Genomic DNA, 20,935 nt, shown 5'->3' on the forward strand with positions numbered 1-20,935 from the left:
GTAATTCACGGTGTTGACCCAGGTACGTCTCCCGAAGAGCTGAAAGCACACCTACGAGTCAGAACTCAAGGAGTAACCATTCTCCAGGCAAGGATGCTTGGAAAATCCAAGACCACCGTGATCACGTTCGACGGCCCGATCTTGCCGAAATTCGTAATATACTACGGAGGTGAACTACCGTGCTACCAGTACCGCCCCACGAGGCAAGTGTGCTACGTCTGTTTCCAGCAAGGACACCGCTCCGACGTGTGCCCCACACCGGACATTATTGTGTGCGGACTGTGCGGAGATAAACATCCGACGAAAGACCATGTGTGCGAGCTCAAGTGCCTAATATGCGGTGAGGCACATCGCACCGGATCCAAAGAATGCCCCGAGAGACTGAAAAAAGCAAGACCAAAGCCCAGCGGGGAAAGAGGGTGCAGTGGCCAACGCGGGCGACCACGCAAGCGATGGTTCAGCTCAGAAGGAGAGACCTCGAGGAGCCGATCAAGGTCCAATTCCTTCCCACCTATGTCGCCGGCCGGTTCACAGGAGGGGAACAAACAAGAAAAGCAGAAAACGCGCGCGGACATCGCACAGCACACGGACGCCTCTTCATTTCAGGAGGTCGGGTTTGAACCCGGGTACTCCGGCACGAAGTTCGGGTTTGAACCCGTGTACTCCGGCACAGTAGTTGGACGTTATTGTTATGGCTGTAGGAAGAAAGAAAAGAAAATGCACGGGCCTGCTATTGGCTCTGTAGCTGAGCCACCTTGGCTGCCTCGTACGGACAGAAGAGAAAATAGGCACGAAAGAAGAAAAGAAGAGGGAGACAAAGATGCGCGTTTTAACAGCTGTCGTCTACCACCACCGAAGCGGTGGCGGGTGCAATGACGGCCTACAACCGATAAAAATGTAGTGGCAGGCTAGCCCTCGCCGCAAGCGGCGGTAACCTACATATCGCAGCCCCATCAGGGGCATCTAATAATAATTAATTGGTTCACTGGAAGGGAAAGGCGCGGTAACTGTCTCACTCGTTTTCTGTGGACACCTGAACCGCGCCGTGAGGGAAGGGAGGAAGGTGGGAGTTAAAGTGGAAAGAGAGAAGGAGGAGCCGTAGTGGAGGGCTACGGAGTAATTTCGACCACCTGGGGATCTTTAACGTGCGCTGACATCGCACAGCACACGGACGCCTCTTCGTTTCACCTCCATCGAAACGCAGCCGCCGAGGTCGGGTTCGAGCCCGGGAATTTCGGACAGTAATCGGGCGTCTTACCACTATGCCACCCCGGCGGGGCCCATCAGGGGCGTCTTAAAGTCGCTGCCATGCAGAAAGAGGAGGAGGGGGTCCCCCCTCTTCCTGCTTGGCGGCGAGGGGGCTCTCCAGTTGCCAAAACGCCGGCTCGCTTCAGTGGATCACAGTTCGTGAATCCTATTCTCAATCGCTTCACTCGCTAGCGGCGTCAGCGGCATCAGTAAGTCGCTGATGCCTATCGGCCCACTGATTGATTTTATAGGATGCGAAAGGCGCGGCAACTGTCTCACACCTCAACTGCGCTGTAAGGGAAGGGAGGAAGGTGAACTGAAAGTGGAGAGAAAAGGGGGGCCGTAGTGGAGGGCTACGGAGTAATTTCTACTACCTGAGGATTTTTAACCCACAAGCTGCTTCCGTTTGCTTCCCGCAACCTTCCGAGAGAGAGAGAGAGAGAGAGAGAAAGAAACAAATTTATTTGCCTCAGATGTCGTGGATTAGGGCAGGTGGGTCCTGTGTGGCCCCCAGCGGGAAGCGACATCCTGCGCCCAAGAAATAAGTTCATGTAGTGTGTTGTTGTATGGCTTGGTAAGGAGTTGGTGCCAGCTTTCCGAAGAGGGAGCTGGCAGGAGGGCTCTTGGGGGCGGAGTGTTTTCGCATCCCCAGAGATTGTGCGCCTGAGTGGCGGGTTCTCCGTTGTTACAGTTTGGACATGCGGGGTCGTATTTCTCGTTAGTAATTAGTGATAGCCTGGAGTGACTAAGAATTGACTATGTCTGTAATCTGCGGAGCAGGGTGGCTTTTGCTCGGTCGAGGTCGGATTGGGGAGGCTCCAAAAAGGCGTTGCGTCTCTTTGTGAAAATTGGTAACTTCGGCGAAAGTCTGGGGGGCTTCAGCGACTGCGTCTGGATGCGTGAGACCGACTGCCCGGATTGTTAATCCTCGTGCATGTTGGTCGGCCCCATCGTTTGCAGAGTTGCCTGCGTGGGCGGGTACCCAGACTAGGTCAATTTTCATCAGGGCGAAAGATACATCAAGGCGAAAGATGTAGCCTGCTGAGATATTGTGTCACTGAGGCTGTACACGTGCGCGGGGCAGGGATGGCGAGCGTTATCGCTGTTTCGTCCGCTGCGGTGGGGTAGGAGGCGCGCACTGTGGCGGCGGAGATAAGGATAGATTGCGGTGTGGTAGCACAGGCCACATAGGTTGTTGCATCTTACCTTGCCGCGTCCACGTATTTTGCGTGTTCGTCGGTATGGTAGGTGTCATCGAGTGCTCTGGCTTTGTGCTAAAGGCACGCGTCGTGTCGGCCAGGGAGCATGTTTTATTGCGAAAGCAATACTGCTAGCACTTTTCTGCCGTCGGTGGAGGTCGTTCCTTCGCTCCGGCTACAACGACGTCACGACCAGAGGAGAGCAGGAGCTCCAACTCCTCTCTTCTGCCGTAGTCGCTACTTCGATCGGCGCGGAGGCTACTACGTGACGGCCTCCTCGGTACGTGACGGCCTCCTCGGCCCGCCGCGTGTGAAGAACATATGATAATATGATATTGAGGGTGCTTGCTAGAAGAGGATAAACGGGGCGCCACAGGCGCGCTCCGCTTAGTCACGTCTGAGGAGTTGTACAAGGCGTCGCTGGAGCGGCGTGCTACGCACAAACGCCGGCGCCGTGCTACGCGCAAACGCCGGCGCCGTGCCGAGGAGACAGATGAAGAAAGGCAAGAGCGGTTGGCTAAACAACGCGCCTATGCCGTAGAATGGCGAGCCCGGCGGCGTTCTACAAGTTCAGTGAGCGAGCCAGTGTTCAGACAAAGAGTCACTATTTACGGACCACCAAAGCGTGTTCATTGGAATGAACAAACAGTAGAAATCATGTTGTGTCCAGAATAAATCTTTAGTTGCACAAAAGGCGAAGCCATGCCAAACCACCAGAAGAGCCAAGTGGAGCCAGGGAGGTATTGCTTTCGCAATCACTCAGGCTTAACCAGAGCTAATTCTTTTTAGTAGCGGTTTGACAGCGAGGTGGCTGTGTACACATGTCGGGAGGGGGATGTGGGATGGGGATCGTCTATTGGGATGACTTTTAATCGATCCAGGATCAGACCGTGATGATTTGTCCTCGAGAGGCGATGAATTTGGGCTGTCGTGTGTGCCTCTATAAGTTCGGAAAGAGTGTTGCAAATGCCCAGTTGGGGTAGGTGTCGTGTGCTAGCGTATTGTGGCAACTCTAGGGCAGCCTTGTACACCAGCGGATAATGCTGTTAACTGCCTCCTTATCTTTTCGGCGAAGGTGATAGTAGTGATAGGATTATACTATCCTGCTAACGAGGAATGCCTGTGTTAGCCGACAAAAGTCATCCTCCATCATGCCTCTACGACGTGTGGAGATGCGACGGATAAGGCCGATTATTTGATGAGCTGTGGTGCGCAACCTTGCAATAACTCAATTGCTTTCTTGTTTTCTCCGACCACAAAGCTTCTTTCATGACAGCCAAGAAATGCTAGTGGAGTGTTTCTTGATGGAATACGTGTGAAAAAAAACGTGTGTAATTGTACATACATGTCTTGCTCGAAATCTTTTCCTCAGTCTGTCAAAAAAGGTGAAACAGCTGATAAGCTGCGCTCAAATTTTGCATTCGGGAGTAACGTAATCGCGGGCAATTACTTTCCTATGTTCAACGGCAAATTGCCAGGCAACAACCTCGACGTTCGAAGAGTTGAGATTTTCTAATATCTTACGCCGCTTAGCAGTGGCCTGACCTTCATTAATATCACTTTCCATGAACAACACCGGGCTAGGCTGCTTGTTGTTGTTGTGGCTGTAATACGTGTGAAAAATAAAAAAACGTGTGTAATTGTACATACATGTCTTGCTCGAAATCTTTTCCTCAGTCTGTCAAAAAAAGTGAAACAGCTGGCTGCGCTCAAATTTCGCATTCGGGAGTAACGTAATCGCGGGCAATTGTTTTCTTATGTTCAACGGCAAATTGCCAGGCAACAACCTCGACGTTCGAAGAGTTGAGATTTTCTAATATCTTACGCCGCTTAGAAGTGGCCTGACCTTCATTAACAACACTTTCCACGAACAACACCGGGCTAGGCTGCTTGTTGTGCCTGTAGGAAAGAATATGCACGGGCCTGCTACTGGCTCTGTAGCTGAGCCACCTCCGCTGCCTCATGCGCACAGAAAGAAAATAAAGAAGAAGAAAAAAGAAGAAGAAGAAGAGAAATAAAATTTGGAGGACGCTTAAGCTTCGACTTCAAGAGTGGAACGCGATAGCGTTATTGCACCGCCCACTCATTCGCTCGGTATGCTCTTCAGTCACACAAAGACATAGTTTGCCTCGCGTCGTACTTTGCACTCACGAATCACGCGGTGAGCGCCGAGCAACGCAGCGTTCGGCGCGGCAACGAAACGTGCGCCTGAGCAAGCGGAACGAACCGAAGAACTCCGTGTCTCGTAGAAAGAAAGCCGGGCAGCGACGCGCCATGAAGGCGGACGCGATCATGGGGCTGACGCCTTGATGGGATCGTCCTCTATCTCGCTTGGGAGCACCACGCAGAAGCATGATTCATCGGAAGCAGCTCGGCACACATCGCAGGGGACGCTTTGCCAGCAGAAGCGCTACGACGCAGCGATCACATCAGAGGCGTCCGGCATCAGACGCTGCACCTAGCAATCGCGCTGTGAGCGGAAAGAGGAGCCGCGTCGCCTAAACACCACTGTTCGAGTGGCGCACGCTGGATGTTGGAAGGGGAGAGAGCGAGAAACCTTATTAAACGCATGGGTATTGGGGCATGCATCCTCGCACCGGTACCCGCGCGGCCCGAAGGGGAGAAGCGGGTGAGCGAAGATAGTGATCTAAAGAACGGAAAGACGTTTGATTCTACAACCCGTGAGGGTGCACGGCGATGGATGGATGGATGGAAAAACTTTATTTTCGTCAGAGAGCATGTATGCATGGTTCCGTGTTAGATGGCCATCAACGCATGGCTAACGGCGACCTGGGTGGCCCACTCCACGGCCCTGGTCTGGACGACCGGGTCTGAGCTGGCCAACATGGCCTCCCACTGCTCGAGGGAAGGATCACGCATAATATCCGCCGGTGGCGGTGCTATGCTACAGCTCCATAATATGTGGTCATAGGTTGCCAATTCCTGACACCATTTGCACTCCGGCTGAATGTCCGGGTAGATTTTGCTCAACACGTATGGGTTGAAGAAACATCTAGTCTGCAATCGTCGCCAGACGCATTCCTGCGCCTTCACCAATTGCTTGTCCGGGGGTGGGTAAATTCTCCGCTCAAGTTTGAAATGATTAGTAATGTCATGAAAGGATACCAGCCCATCTCTCGTGGACCTTCCCGGAACGTCCGGCTCACCTACTCGGCTGACGAAACCTCGAGCATTCATGTGAGCCGTCTCGTTCCCAGGATTCCCAGACAATTTCCGCCTCCGTAGTCCCTCGCCCCGTGGCCCGATTCAGCAGTCGCGCTGCTGTGACAGATATTCTGCCCCTCGCCAAATTTCGGATGGCTGTTTTGGAATCGCTGAAGATCAAGTCAGCATTACTACTAGTAATAGCTAGTGCTATCGCCGCTTCCTCTCCAGTTTCTGGGGAGCGGGTTTTGACTGATCCGGAGGCGATCAAGCGTCCCCGCCCGTCCACCACCGCAATTGCAAATGCGTCCTTGTCCCTATACTCGGCGACATCTACATAGACTGCCCCGTTGTACTTCCTGTACTTAACATGTAAAGCTTTGGCTCTTGCCTTCCTGCGGTCCTCGTGATGTATTGGATGCATGTTCTTGGGCAAAGGTTTTATGTACAAGCCCTTGTGCATTTCCCGCTTAATCTGAATTTTAGTTTCACCAGCTGGAGCATCAACTCCAATGCCGATCCTTTCCAATATGTCCCGTCCTGCTTTTGTTTTTGAAAGCCTACCGAGCTGCATCACCAAGTGCGCCTCCCGTAGTTCTTCTAGGGTGTTGTGCACCCCTAATCCCAGCAGCCTTTCGGTAGACGCATTGTGAGGCAACCCAAGGGCCGCTTTATATGCCTGCCTAATCATAGCCTCCACCTTGCCTTTTTCCGTCGCGTCCAACTTCAAATAAGGCGTCGCATACACTATTCTACTAAGCACAAACGCCTGCACCAGCTTACACAAGTCCTTTTCCTTAACACCTCTCTTACGATTAGCGATTCTCCTGATTAACCTCACGGTAGCATTGACCGTATTTTTAAGCCTTTTCAAGGACTCGCTATTTTTCCTGTTAGTCTGCAGATACATACCCAGGATTCTGATCGTTTGAACCTCAGCGACCGGTACGCCCCCCACTTTGACCTCTAAAGGCGGTGGCGGCACATAGTGCCTCGCATGTATCCCTCTTGGCTTGTCCCTCAGCACAAAAAGCTCGGACTTGGGCTGAGAGCACGAGAGTCCTGCTTCCCCTGCTAGCTCCTCAACAATATCCACCGCGTGCTGTAGAGTTTCTTGCAAATGTGCGTCACTGCCTCTTGTTATCCAAAGAGTAATGTCATCCGCATAAAATGTATGTTTAAGTCCCGATATCCCTTGCAGCCTGGGGGGTATCTTGATCAATGCGAGATTAAATAGGAACGGCGATAATACCGACCCTTGCGGTGTCCCTCTGCCCCCCAATGGGAAGGGATCCGATTTCATTTCTCCGGCTATAATCTCCGCAGTCCTACCCGCCAGAAACGATCTGATGTACCGGAAGGTTCTACCCCCCGGTCTTATGTCCGATAGGTTCCTCAATATTGCCTCATGGGTAACATTGTCAAAGGCCTTAGTTAGGTCGAGCCCCAAGATAGCCTTGGTGCCCGTGCCGTACCCAGGATCAACAACGTCTTTTTTAGCTGTATCATGACGTCTTGCGTTGATAAATTAGCCCTGAAACCAATCATTGTTTCAGGTATCAACTCATTGTCCTCTACATAACCCTGAAGCCTGTTCAGGACCACATGCTCTACCAATTTGGCTAAACACGACGTTAGCGAGATGGGACGCAGATTCTCAATGCAGAGCTTCTTCCCTGCTTTAGGATTAAATGTAATCCTAGCATGCTTCCACTCTGGCGGAATCTCCCCGGCCACCCAAAATTTATTCATCAAATTCGTGAGTGCCCCTACTGACTTGAAATCCAGGTTCCTCAGCATCTTATTAGTAACCCCGTCTGGACCCGCTGCTGACGTGGTACGAAGCTGACTCATTGCAAACTCCACCTCCACCACCGTAAAGTCTGCATCTAATTCAAGGTTTTCCTTTCCCGAGTAATCCGGCAAGCAACCGCCCGCCTGTGCATTTATGTAACGTGTTCGGAGTTCATGTATAAACTCCCCAGTCGTGCCTTGATACCGATGCACTAACCTAGCCATTTGCCCCTTCTGCGCAGATTTGGTTGCCGTCGGGTCTAAAAGGTGCTTAACAACTGCCATGTTTTTTTGCATCCGAATTGCCCATTCATCCGGTCACAAATCTGCCCCCACTGTTTGCACTGCAACTCCAATGTATACGTTTCGATTTCTCGTTCTAACTTGCCCATCTTTCTACGGAGCACACCATTATGCCTTTGTTTCTTCCACCTCCGAAGGAGACTCTCATGTGCTTCCCACATGTGTAACAATCTGGAGTCAGCCGTAGAGCCCTCCTCCTCCGCTGGAACCTCTTTTGTGGTACTCTTCACGGCCTTCTTGAGTGCCTCAACCCAGGCTCCTAAGTCCTTGATTTCCCCGGTCACTGTATCATTCCTGACTTCCCGAAATCGGTCCCAGTCCGTCACTCGAGTTCCTTTCACCTTGTCTTTGTGCTTAGCAGCACTAAATATCGTGGAAAGGATATAGTGATCACTTCCCAGTGGCTGTCCCGTGTTTACCCAATTTGCATCCCTGATACCATTCACAAGTGTGAGGTCTGGAGAGGTGTCTATGCTCACGCTGTTGCCTATACTTGTATGATCTAGCGGGTTGTTCAAGATCGTCCATCGCAGGTCCTGGGCAACCTGCCAAAGTTTATTTCCCTTCGGGCTGGCTCGGATGTAGCCCCACTCCGGATGAGGCGCATTGAAATCCCCCACCACGATGAGTTGAGACCTAGCCGCTAGCCGTTGCGTCTTTATCAGGAGGTCTGGCAAGCCCACCCCCTTATCATTTGGAGAAGAGTATACATTAAGAGCAAAGAGACTCTTATCGCCTTTTCTTTTGGGTAAAATCTCCAGCAGGACGTAGTCCTCCCTGCTGCTATCTATGGTATGCTGAATCACTGTGGTGTTACGATGGACTAGCATGGCCGTAAAGACGCTCGATACGCCCCCTCGATAAATCTCTTGTGGTGTAAATGTCTTAAATCCCGGTAATTTAACCGAGCCGCTAGCCTCCTGCAAAGCTATAATGTCCGGCTTACTATCTAGATTTTGTATGTGCAACTGCAGGTTCCCCCGCTTGCGACGGAAGCCCCTGCAGTTCCACTGTCAAACCTCAATTTGCTGGCGAGGGGCCATGGTGAGGCACTAGGTTCACTAACATCGGCTCCTGGCCGACTACGGGAGGCAATCTAGCCTTTAGCATAGCATTTATGTGTTTAAACATACCCATTACTTGGGTCTGGAAACCCCTTAAGTCATTGGTGAAGGCGTCAAGACGCTCCTCAATCTTGCCTAGTCTGGCTTCGATCTTGTCGACCCGACCTTCCAACCTATCCTGTCTTTCTTCCAGTTTTCCTACTCTCTCTGCAAGGGTAAGCATGTCCCTCCTAAGACTAGTGACTTTAACTACTGGCTGTGGCGTGTCCGCCGCCGAAGTTTCTGCTATTCTCTTTGCATGAGCTCCCTCATCTGCCGGCGGCGGCCTTTTGACCGTCCCCCGATTCTCCACTTCCATAGCTGTACAGTTATCGTCCACGCTAAAAGCGTTCGCCTGCGCCGCTTTCTGTGGGGCGTCCACGCTAGAAGCGTTCGCCTGCGCCGCTTTCTGTGGGGCCTGGGCCAGCGGCGTCTGTACCCTTTCTACTCTGCCGGTTTTAAGCGCGCGTTCCATCTCTGCCATCCTAGCTTCCATCTTTTTGATAGTTTCGGCTTGCTGCAACACCTGCCTTTGTAGCTCCTTCTCTCGAGCAGTCTCATTTTGGGAGCCCGCGTTTGGCCAGCTCACCTTTTTCCTTGTGGCACTTGGACTTCTTCCATGACCGGAATCTTGCCCTCCTCCTTTGCCAGGCTTGGGTCCGGGCAGTGACGGGAAGGAAGCTGACCGGTCCCTTCTCTTGCTGTCGCCTCTCGCACCGATAGATGACCGCTTCCTGGGCCTCGAACGCCGCTCTTCCTTGCCAGTTTGGCTCTTGTCCTCGTTGCTGTGCTGCGAACGCCGCTCTTCCTTGCCAGTTTGGCTCTTGTCCTCGTTGCTGTGCTGCAGACCCGTCGGCTGCTGACGGGCTAGACGAAACTTGCAGTTGCGGCTTCCCGTGCTGTGCGCCTCATGGCACACGATGCAGTCCGGCGTGCAGGTCAGCGACTCTCCGTCCGGTGGTGCAGGATGTTCCTTCCCGCAACGGCGACACAAATTAGTCTTCGGACGATAGCAAACGTCCGCCCGATGTCCCACTCGTCTGCAGTTATAGCAGGTCTCGACTAACTCTCTATACGGGATCACAGCGTACAGACAGTTCCAATAAATAACTTGCCGGGGAACGCGCTTCCCGCCGAAAGTGATCTGAATCGCCTTTGACTTGCCCAAAGGTCTGGCATCCAAAATGTCCATGTCTTCCAGGGTTGCCAGGTACTCACAGCGTGACCCGCCAAATTTTTTGCTCGATGTAGCCCAAAAATAGCCAAACGTCGAACCATAAAAATAGCCCAAATAGCCAAAACAGAAAACTTCATAGTTACAGTACACAGTTTATTTCAAACATTTATTAACATGTCTGCTGTGAAGTTTTGAATTCACTTCCAAATGAATGTAAAAAAGAGTATCCAAACATCACTCACTGTACATTGCGGCGGTATTGAAGCGCTCCAAAAAAATATCTGACGGCACAAAGTCTTTGCAGCATTTACCATTTTTCAGCAGTGCAAATTTCACATGCAAAATATTTTCCAAGGTTTCCAAAGACATTCTGTTCCGCAAGTCGGTTTTTGTTAGAGTGACATGGCTAAACACTCGTTCCACAGCAGCATTGGATACAGGCAGCGTGAGTAGAGAAATGGCTAGCTCCGACAGCAACGGAAATAGGCTGACTCCAGCACTGTTTTTGGAACGCAGAACGTTTTTCCAAAATACTGTCACGGAGTCGTCTCGGAGTTCACTAAGCTTACATTGCAAAAGGCAGTATTCGGATTCCATTGCAGAAACAACTGATGGATCTATGAATTTTGCAAAGGCCTTGTAGAATGCATCAAAAGAAAACTTGGCAATATTGTTGCAGTGCAAGAGGTGAAGTTCACTTAATACCTTAAAATTTGTTGGAAGGCGCTTTAATGTGCTTTTGATGCAAGCGACCAAAAAGTTTCGGCAACGCTCAAGAATGGCGATTTTCTTGTCGTCGCCGAGGGAAGACTTCTCTAAGGAGTCGCGAAAGACGCTTCCCAGCTGACAGGCTCGAACATGCATCAAATGGCTTTCCCAAGCTGAATCGGGAGATGCATGATCGGGAAGTACGATCCGCCTAAGCAAACACTTCACAAACGAGCTTAAGTCTTCGAAAAGTTTTGATGGATCAGGGTCCTCACTCTGAAATACTTTGTTGAGTTTGTCAAATTCGTTAACAATGGGGCTCAAGAACTGCACATACAAAAAGTTCTGGTCATCATTGTACATCTCACTCAACATTTTAGCTAAGTAACAACGCTCAGCTGTTTTTGCGACATCGAAGTGCGCCTTCAGTTCCAGCCACTGGTCAAGAATTGCACGGAGAGCACCAGCAATGCTAAGCCAACGCGTCGCACACACACCAACCAACTTTTTGGGGGTTGATCCAGAGTTAATCGCAGCATAAATGCTTTTATAAAACTCTTGACGCTTTGGAGAGTGGGAAAACCAGTTAAAGGTTTCCCGAACAAGGTAGTCAATCTGTGTGGGTAGTACATCCACTGCCTCGTTACAAGCAAGGTGAAGGGAGTGACATACGCATTTTACCAACACGATGTTTGGGTTAACTTCCCTCATTCTTGTGTACAGACTATTGTGCTGCCCGCACTTCACACTGGCTCCATCAGTTCCTATACCCACACAGTCACTGACAGAGAGATTAGACTTGTCGAGGAAGTTTTTCAACTCACAGAAAAGTCCTCCAGATGATGCGTCCAGAACTGGAACTAGTCCAAGGAACGCAGTTACAACTGCGCTGCTCTCGCTCGAGTAGAACCTTGCCACAATGGCAAGCTCTTTTACCGAAGACACGTCTGTGCTTTCGTCCAGGATCAACGAAAATTTTCTTCCCTTCAGCTCATCCAAAAGCATCTGTTTGAAGGTTGGTCCAAGTACCTTGTTCACTAACGCCGTACACTTGGTTCTTCCCATGGATAGCGACGACGCAGTGGTCGAATCTCTGAAACAGTCGCTGATGAGCGGCGTCAGGTGGTCAGCGGTAGCAAGCGAACCATGTACGGCGACATACGCCGCCAAACGCAGCTCCGCAATCTTCGCTTCATGTCTGTTGCTGGCGGCCCTTGGCTGCGAGGTGACAAATCTATCCATTTGCCTTTGTTCGGGTGCAGTCGACGACTGCATGCTTCTAGCATGCTTTTCGGTTTTTCTATGTGCCTTCAGATCTTGCACGTGTGCACGTAGCTCTGTTTTGCAGGCTGTGCAAAAGGCCATATCCCCTGAGGGTGAGCGCGTAAGCCAATCTGTAATCAAAAAGAAAAATTTGTCACGCGCTAATGATCGAGACTGGCATGGTCACATGGAATGCACTCCGAAAAGCGGAACATAATTTTTGGACTGGTACAAACAAGCACTAAAACATTAAAGATGGTCAACGTACCTTTGAATGCAGGATCTTTTTCCCATTCTTTTCTGTACGTCCGCGCGTACTTCGCCCATTTGCCCATAGTGGCGTCGAGAAGCACGTTTCACTATATGCGGACTGTTAAACCTCCACCGCTGTGCTCAAAGTTCTTGCTGCGGAATCAGTGGTTGCCAGTGGTGCAGGGGAAATTAAAACTGCGGGGGTGATAGATGGCCGAATGTAAGATGGACAGGACTGCCTTGAATTGTCACCAGTACTTGCTTTTCGTGTGTTTGAATGGGGGGTATGTTGACGGTTTCAGCGAACGAACCGAATGCACAACTTGCGGAATTCTTTTCTAATCGAAAAGTCTCGTTCACTCCCAGTCTTTGGTGAAATGAAAAGAAGCAGGCACCTCTTAAGGGGGCACTCACAATAAGTCGCGAACGTTTCGCAGGGCGGAAGTGCGACGAATGGTATTCAGTCATGCTCGAGAACCAATTGGCTGCTGGACAATCCTCATTCTTTATTTCACATAGAAAGGGTATTCAAACAATTTTCCCATCCGACCCCCTTTCCCCTAGTGATCTTGAAGGGTTTACTTAGAAAGGAGCTAGACTTCCGTCTGCTCGTTTCTTCGAATAATGAGTGGCGCATCTTGGAACGAGAAATTTCTGTTGGAAAACAAGCCTTACAGAGAAGCTGAGTTCTGCAAATTGTCCATTCAATAGACCACTTTAACACCATCGGCAACGCCGGGAAGCAGGAAAGGGAAGGAAAAGAGCTTCGAGCTTTTGTCCAGGCACACCTCACTACCAACCCCGTCATGTGCGAAGTCCCCCATTCACTCATCTGTACCCTAATCCCCTATGCCGAACATTCATCGAACCACAGGCTGCGAAGGCCCGTCTTTCTGACAGTCGAAATATATACTTCGTCTCACAAGAATTTTGCAGCACTGTGAGGCAGGGAAGCCCTGGCCCATTTAGGATCTCGTGCATTAGAATAGGCAATTGTGCTCGGCGCACTATAATAGATAATTTGTGCTCCTACTATTACCCCCACCAATTCGCAGGGCGAGAGATGCACAGAAGCAAATTACCTATTGTGCACATGATCTGGGTTGGACAAGGTTACCTCTGCCTTTCGCAGTGCTGCAAACAGCTTGTGGGACCAACACCAATTCGCAGGGCGAGAGATGCACAGAAGCAAATTACCTATTGTGCACATGATCCGGGTTGGACAAGGTTACCCTAGCTGCCTTTCGCAGTGCTGCAAACAGCTTGTGAGACCAAAGTGTGGGCCTAGAATGTACACTGGCAGTATCTTCTAGGAAAGAAAAGTGCGCTGGTTGCTATTACTGTACACACAGCATCGCGGCCCACTGCTAAACCTTTCTGGAGAAAAGGCTTTTGAAATGGTTTGGACCTTTCAAGCGAAAATGCACAATAGCCCAAAGATAGCCAAATAGCCAACCAACAATATTTCCCGCCAACCACAACATAAAGTAGCCCAATTTGGCTATTTATAGCCCAACCTGGCAACCCTGATGTCTTCGTTCTTCTTCAAGAATCCTGCGCGAACTTCTGCCAATGGGCATCCGTTGTACGCATTGTAAATTACTCCGCGCACAGAGTTCTCCGGCGCCGCCACGTACGCCGAAACCTCAAGGTCACGACCGCCCAGCTTGAGCGTCTTTACATTCGCATATGCCCCACTACGATTCATACACGGCGTGCTCACCGTCATCGTGTTGTTTGTCTCATTGACCCGCACCAGGTCTTCTTCCACCGCAGTCGCGTTCGTCAGCTCTGCTGCCGCTCTCAAGGCACATCCGAGCTCCCTCGGCGTCACTATACTCAAGTCCCAATTCTTGGGCCGGCACACAACCTTGAAATCCTTGGCTGGCATCTTCAGAAACGGTCCCCGTTTCTTCCACACCGGCGCTTTCCCCCGCTTGACTTGGGCTGCTCCGTGCGTCTGGCGCCCGTCGCTGCCCGCCTGTTTCTCGGTAGGCCTACTCTCGGAGTGATCCCCGTACACAGACTTCTTGAATCGATCTTGCGCCTTCAAAACCCAGGTCCATTCTCCCGCCTCGAACTCTTCGGGCGATATAGATTCTCCCTCAACGGAGTACTCCATTGTCTTCAGCTTCGCAAAAACCCACAACCACAAGTCACAGCCCCGGAGCCCGGTGCCGCAGGCGTCGGCTCGGCCTAATGATTAGGCCTGATTTGCCGCACCGTGGTCGAGTACAAATCGTGAAAAAACCCCTAAAAGGGGGGAACACTTGCCAAAATATGGTGTCCACAGGTACAGGGCAACTGCCTGCAGACGATTCCACAAAAAGCAAGTCCAAGGCACAGCGCGTTCCGCCGAAAATCGGTCTCAAGGCGGGAGCTCATGCGGAACACGTCCGCACAGCGTACGCTCTGCAACAGATCTCCGGTGCACGGCGAAACTTCAGGGGCGAGTGGCGCGCCACGTGTCAGGGCAGCGCCGCACATTGTGACGAGGGGTTGTTCTGTGTTTGCCACAAGATGGCTCTACATGTGCGCAGAGCGCAGAAGAAATGCAGTGGAAACGTACTTCGCTACTCGTGTAACTGCGACTTCTGTAAGTAACATGCTCATAATTACCGATATCACCGCATTATAATGTTCTACGGCACGTTTCTAAGGCAACACCGCATTCACTAGAAGCGCTTTTGTACCGCTTCGAAGCATCGAACTCGTGGCTGAGTGATTCTACTTCCGGCCACTGGCGTGTTCGGACGCAGGATCATGGGCTCCACCGGAGCAGCGATAGCGGCCCAGGCTGGCCGCGGTAACAGGTCCGATGTAAGTGAAGATAGTGAATATCAGATTGTTTTGCCACAGCTGCCCACAGGACGTGTTGCTTTAAACACGGTTTTTTTGCATGGTGACGTTCGAGCTAGGCCCTACCGCGTAGAAGATTTTCGGGATGCACTCGCCGAGACCGACGCGCTCGCCGAGGTTGTAGCCTTGGGGGCGTATCAAGTTAATCACGTGTGGGCTGTCACCTTCAAGACTGCTGAAGCCACGAAGCGTATTGTGACTTTGAAAGAGCTGAAAGTAAAGGGACGACGGTGTGTTATTATCGACCCTCAAGACCAGCAAGTCCGACTCAGACTACATTGGATGATACACGGTGTCGCAGACGAGGACATTCGAACGGCTTTCGCCGCATTCGGGAAGGTGACGGAGGTCACTCGAGAACGGTGGCGCGTCCAGGGCGTCAGCGAGAAAGGCTCGACAACGAGGTCAGTACTTCTCAAGTTGAAGGCCGGGATGAAGGCAGACGACCTGCCCCATCAAATAAGGGTAGCAGGTGAGCTGGCCCTCGTCGTCATTCCCGGAAGGCCTATGCAGTGCCTACGTTGCCATGGTTGTGGTCATGTACGACGCGAGTGCAAAGTACCGCGTTGTTCTCGCTGCCGACGCTTTGGACACACGGAAGTTGATTGTGTCCGCACCTACGCTGCGGCAACAGTGCCCGCTCTGAGAGAAGAGACGCCTGAAGATGTAATGGATGTTGTCGAGACCGAGGAAGCAGCAAAGGGAAGCGAAGACGCTGGGACCTCTGCGGCATCCGTCAATGTGGAAGCACCGAACATCACCGGCAAAGAGGCGGGTGATGACACAGGAAAACAAGAGTCGGCAGCCTGGGTGCCAGTGGCGTCTGCGAACGCGAACGCACCCCTTCAAGACGCAGGTTCCTTGGAGCCTGCGACGAAGGTGACCATTGCTACGGGAAACGGCGGTCGGTCAACGAGCACCGGCAGCGCACTTAAACGCCCCCATGCAAAGGCAGGAGACGGGAGCGAACAGCAGACCCTTAAGAACGACGATGAGCCGCCTATGAAAGCGACCCTGAACAGGAGACCTCCTTTCAAGCAACGGCCCAACATCGCGGCGGACAGGAGGGCCGAGGAAAAGCCACCCTCGCAGCAAGTCGAGCCCGTAAATGATGATGGAGGTGGGCATGCTGGAAACGTCTAGCGCCATGCTAGACGTGAAAGGTAAGCGTCATGCTCCCGGCCTCCTTCTAATGCATGATTATGGCGATGGACCAGAGTCTGAACGTTGCAACGCTCAACGTACGAGGGTTGGCTGGTAGAAGGAAGCAAAGCCAAGTACTTCGCCTTTTAACAGAGCAAAACATAGACGTGCTAGCAGTACAAGAAACTAAAGTGGAGGGAGAGGAGGAGACAGCGAGCATGGCGCAGCGTTTCACGTCGCGGTACGAAGTGGCTGTTAGTCACGCAGTGGGCACGTCGGCTGGGTGCCTTCTTCTTGTCAAACGGTTGCCAGGACTTATAGTGCAGGCCGTGATTTCGTCTACGTGCGGAAGGTTGATTGTTTGTGACCTGGTTTTGCATAGCAGTGAATGGCGCATTCTCTGCGTTTATGCACCAAATGCAGCTGAAGACAGGCTCATTTTCTTTAAAAACATCGAACGATACTTAGATTCAACAAGGCAGCTGATAATTATGGGTGACTTCAACTGTGTTTTAAGCGCCCGAGACAAAACCTCTAACCGCCCCTTTAAAGATGCAAGCACCGATTGTTTGTTGCAGATGATTGCAGAGTTTTCATTAGAGGATGTTGCTGAGTGCTTGGAAGGAGCACGCAGCGTGCAGTACACCCATTTTCAGAGTTCTAGTCATGCTCGACTTGACCGAATTTATGTATCGTTGGATGTGATAACGCAGTGTAAAAATTATTCTGTTATCCCAATGTCATTCTCCGATCATTGTCTGGTAAAATGCACTATAGGAGCTAGAAGCCCGAGCAAAAGTTTTGTGTGGGACCTTTGGAAGCTGAATTCCAAACTTTTAGAAGACGATAACTTAATCGAAATTATTGTACAGAAGCTAAATGAAATAAATAAACGACCTAACAGCAGCATTGGGGAGCAATGGGAACTGTGCAAGCAAGAAATTAAAATGAAAGCGATAGAAAGAGCCAGCTGTATTCGCCATAACGAAAAGCGAGAAGAAGCAGGCATAAGATCAACATTAAAGAAGTTAATAGCGCAGGAGTGTAAGGAGCCGGGGGTTTACAAAGAGGACATCAGAAAGATAAAGAAGAAAATAGAATTATTAGACGAGGACCGATATCGAGGCGCGCTCGTTCGCGCCAGGGCCGAAAGATGGGTCGCCGGCGAGACGCCCACTAAGCGCGCTCTGGGTCTTGAAAAAGCACAGGCTCATCGAAATGACATAACTGAAGTAGAATGGAATGGAAGCCTCGTGACAGATAAGAACGACATAGCACGTGCATTCTTCGACTATTATCAGGAGCTGTTTGCTTTTCGGGACATGAAGTTGGAGACGTTTAAGCAGGTGTTTCTTCCCTCCTTGCCACGACTGGATGCCACCACAAGAGAAAAGTTAGAGCAGCCGATTTCTGAGGACGAGGTTGAAAGCGCCATTGATAATCTGAACCCAGGAAAGTCGCCTGGGCCGGATGGTTTGAGCGCAGCCTTTTATAAAGCATTCAAGCTAGATCTGTCCCCATTGTTAGCTGCAGTATTTAACGATGCCTATGAACTTGGTGCACTCCCTCCTTCGTTCGCATCCTCACATACAGTGTTAATTCCTAAGTCAAACCAAACAGAGAAACTAAAATTTGTGACCTCATACAGGCCTATTTCTTTAACAAATGTGGATTACAAAATACTGATGAAAGTTCTGGCAGCCAGACTACAGACAGTAATAAAACATATCGTTGGTTCCCACCAGACGTGTGGTATAAAGGGCCGGTCTATTATAACAAATATTCATAAGGCGAGGTGCGTGCTGGAATGTTGTGACGTTGCTTGCGCGAGGGTCGCGCTTCTTCAGCTCGACCTAGAAGAGGCGTTTGACTGTGTTCCACATGATGCATTGTTTGCAATATTGGATTATATCAATGTCGGTTCTATTATCAGAGAGGGCGTAGCCCTGGCGTACCGAAACTGCACAACGCGATTGATTGTTAATAAAGTATTAGGGGAACCCATAACTGTGCGGCGTTCGGTACGTTAGGGTTGTCCTCTCAGCCCTCTTCTATTCTGCATTTATATCGAAACTTTATGCCTGTCTATTATGCAAAATCCATCTGTTCAGGGCTTTCAACTGTACAAGTCTGAGGTAAAACTTTTGGCGTACGCTGATGATGTGGCAGTGTTTTGTGCGAACAAAGAAAGTATTTGCGCCGCAGTTGAAGTTGTGAAAGATTTTAGTGCGACCACAGGAAGTCCAGTAAACTGGGGAAAGTGTCTTGGCTTCTGGCACGGGGCGTGGACATCAACGCCTGACTTTTTTGCCAACGTTACATGGGTTACAACACCCGTGAAGTATTTGGGTGTACCTCTAGAATTCTATGAAGACAGCAAGCCATTTTGGCGAGCCCAAGTTCAGGAAATACGGGAGAAGGCTGACAAGTGGAAAGGAGTGCCGCTGTCTATCTTTGCACGAGCCACTGTGTGTAATATATTTTTTGTTGCCAAGGTGTGGTACGTCATGCAAGCACTTCATTGTTCTAGGTTGAGTGTTCAAAAGCTACACCGAATCTTCGCTGTGTTTGTATGGGCATCAAGCTGGGAAAGATGTAGTCGGGATAACCTGTTCCGACCAATTAAAGACGGAGGTCTCGGGCTTGCTCATTTATTTGTGCGCCAGCTTGTAAACAGATTTATTTTCTTTCGCGACGTTACCGACCCCTTTTTGCGCACTGTGTGCCAAGTGAGGCTCGCGCGGGCGTTGCCCAATTTCGTTGTTGCTACGGAAAGCATGCCAGGGCGTCTTTCTAGTTTTTTCAAAGAGATTGTCAGCAGTGTTCGAATTCTGTCAGCTCGCTTCTCGACAGAATACTTAAGTTCGGTGAAAAAGAAGAACCTGTATAAAGCTGTTTGTGACGACTTCTTCCCTGTTCCTGTGTACAGAGCCTTGTATAGCGGCCGTCTAGGTCAAGACGTACTGAAGCGGGTCAAAAGAATGCCAGTTTCTCCTGGGGTAAAGACGTTTTTCTTTAAGTTACATACAGGAACATTATCGGTACAAACTTTTTTTGAAAGCAAGGGCTTTTATCTGCCATGGGGTTCACTTTGCTTAATATGTAAACAGCCAGAGACAATAGACCATGTATTTCTGCACTGTTTGGAGGGCGTCTATTTTTGGGACGTGCTGCAACGAACTGTTAAAAAAGAATTACCATTAGACTCATACGGGATTAGATTCCTGCCAACTGAAAATAATGATGGGATTCCACTTGATACGGTTATGCTAATAGGCCTGCACAGTCTATGGCGGTCCAGAATGGCGGGTTTTCACTGTGACCCTGACGCCCGCCCTGCAAGGCTCTACTTCCGCGAGAGTATACACGCATTGGTTGAAATGCACAAATTGAAGACCACTGTGCCAGACTGGATTTTAAGAGTCGAACCACTATGCGAGCTGAAGGAATTTTAACTTGACAAAGGCAACTCGTATGAGCCTGCCGGCTTCTGTATTAAGTGTCATGCTTGTGGTAACCGCTCTGCTGTGAGCATTTGATTGTAGCGCGTTTTTGTTGGTTTTGTTGTGTGTTGGGGATGACCGGCAATAAAGAAAAAAAAAAAAAAAACTCGTGGCTGAGTGGTAGCGTCTCCGTCTCACGTTCCGGAGACCCTGGTTCGATTCCCATCTTGGAAGTTGCTTTTTATTTATGAAGTGCATGCCGGGATTTATCACTCACGGCCAACGCCGCCGACGCCGACGACACCGGCTTTTCTGCGACAGGAGCTCCTTAATGCTACCGCGTTAATACGCGCGCCGCAACAACGGCCGTCGTCCACCATCACCTATAGTGGTGGCGGATGCAATGATGGTCTACAACAAATACATATTCGGTGGCTGGCTAGCCCCCACAGCGAGCGGCATTGGCTCACCGTCCCAACCCCATAGGGCCAGGAACTGCCACCAGGACCTCAGGCTAGGCTGCGTTCACCGCTCCAGATTTATATGCGTGACGCTGTCTCCTCGCACATCGGCAGTAGTGCGCGGCGCTTTCTGCTCCAGATAGGGTGTCTCGTTGTCAGCGCCGATGGTGGCGCGTGGCGCGGCATCGAGGCACCCTAGCTATGGTGCTGTAGGAGCACTATACTCTGGCTCCAGAAGGCGCCGAAAGATTTACGCCACCCGTATGACGCCAGGACGACAGCCAGCTCATCGCAGCTGCGTCGAGCGGTGGCGGCGACAGCGACGGGGAGTCTCACCAGCTGCAAGCAGTGACCTCACTCGCTCCTCGAGCATGAGCAGTACAGTCGCTGCAGAACCACGCGAAGCCAGCGAGAGTGCGGCCAGTGTAGCGTACGCTACAAAACATTTTAAGGGGCACCACTAAAACGCGATTAAGCTAAAGCCTCTATTGCGCGGGGGTCCGAAGCACTCCATTAGGGCACCTCTTTCTCACTTTTTTCAGGTGTCCGCGATTATATGTCACAGATACTGCGACGTTTCATTTCAGTAAACCATTTTGAAACGCCGATAATATTTACTGTAATGTGTCAGCTGCTGTATGCTGTGACGCGGCGTTCGCGGAAGTGAAAGGCGCAGCACGGGCGCCCGGATCGGCTGCCCGGCGTGATCAGCTTCGCATGTGTGAATCGCCTGGTGATGTCATGACCATTCGTGAAGTCACCAGGTGATGAGATCAAAGTAATCTCTGTCATTACCATCATCACTGTCACTATCACT

At 50.8% G+C, this 20,935-nt stretch overlaps 1 protein-coding gene across 1 annotated transcript; it reads left to right on the forward strand.

The window, feature by feature from the left end:
- The first annotated feature begins 14,945 nt into the window (after positions 1–14,945).
- On the forward strand, positions 14,946–16,214 carry LOC146194653 (uncharacterized). The gene has a single exon (XM_084596609.1). The coding sequence runs from the start codon at positions 14,976–14,978 to the stop codon at positions 16,212–16,214; it is 1,239 nt and encodes a 412-aa protein (XP_084452735.1). The 5' UTR covers positions 14,946–14,975.
- The last annotated feature ends 4,721 nt before the right edge of the window (positions 16,215–20,935 follow it).

This window comes from Amblyomma maculatum, chromosome 3 (genome assembly GCF_055883805.1).
Source record: "Amblyomma maculatum isolate TAMU_Amacu chromosome 3, ASM5588380v1, whole genome shotgun sequence".
Classification (NCBI taxonomy): Eukaryota; Metazoa; Arthropoda; class Arachnida; order Ixodida; family Ixodidae; genus Amblyomma; species Amblyomma maculatum.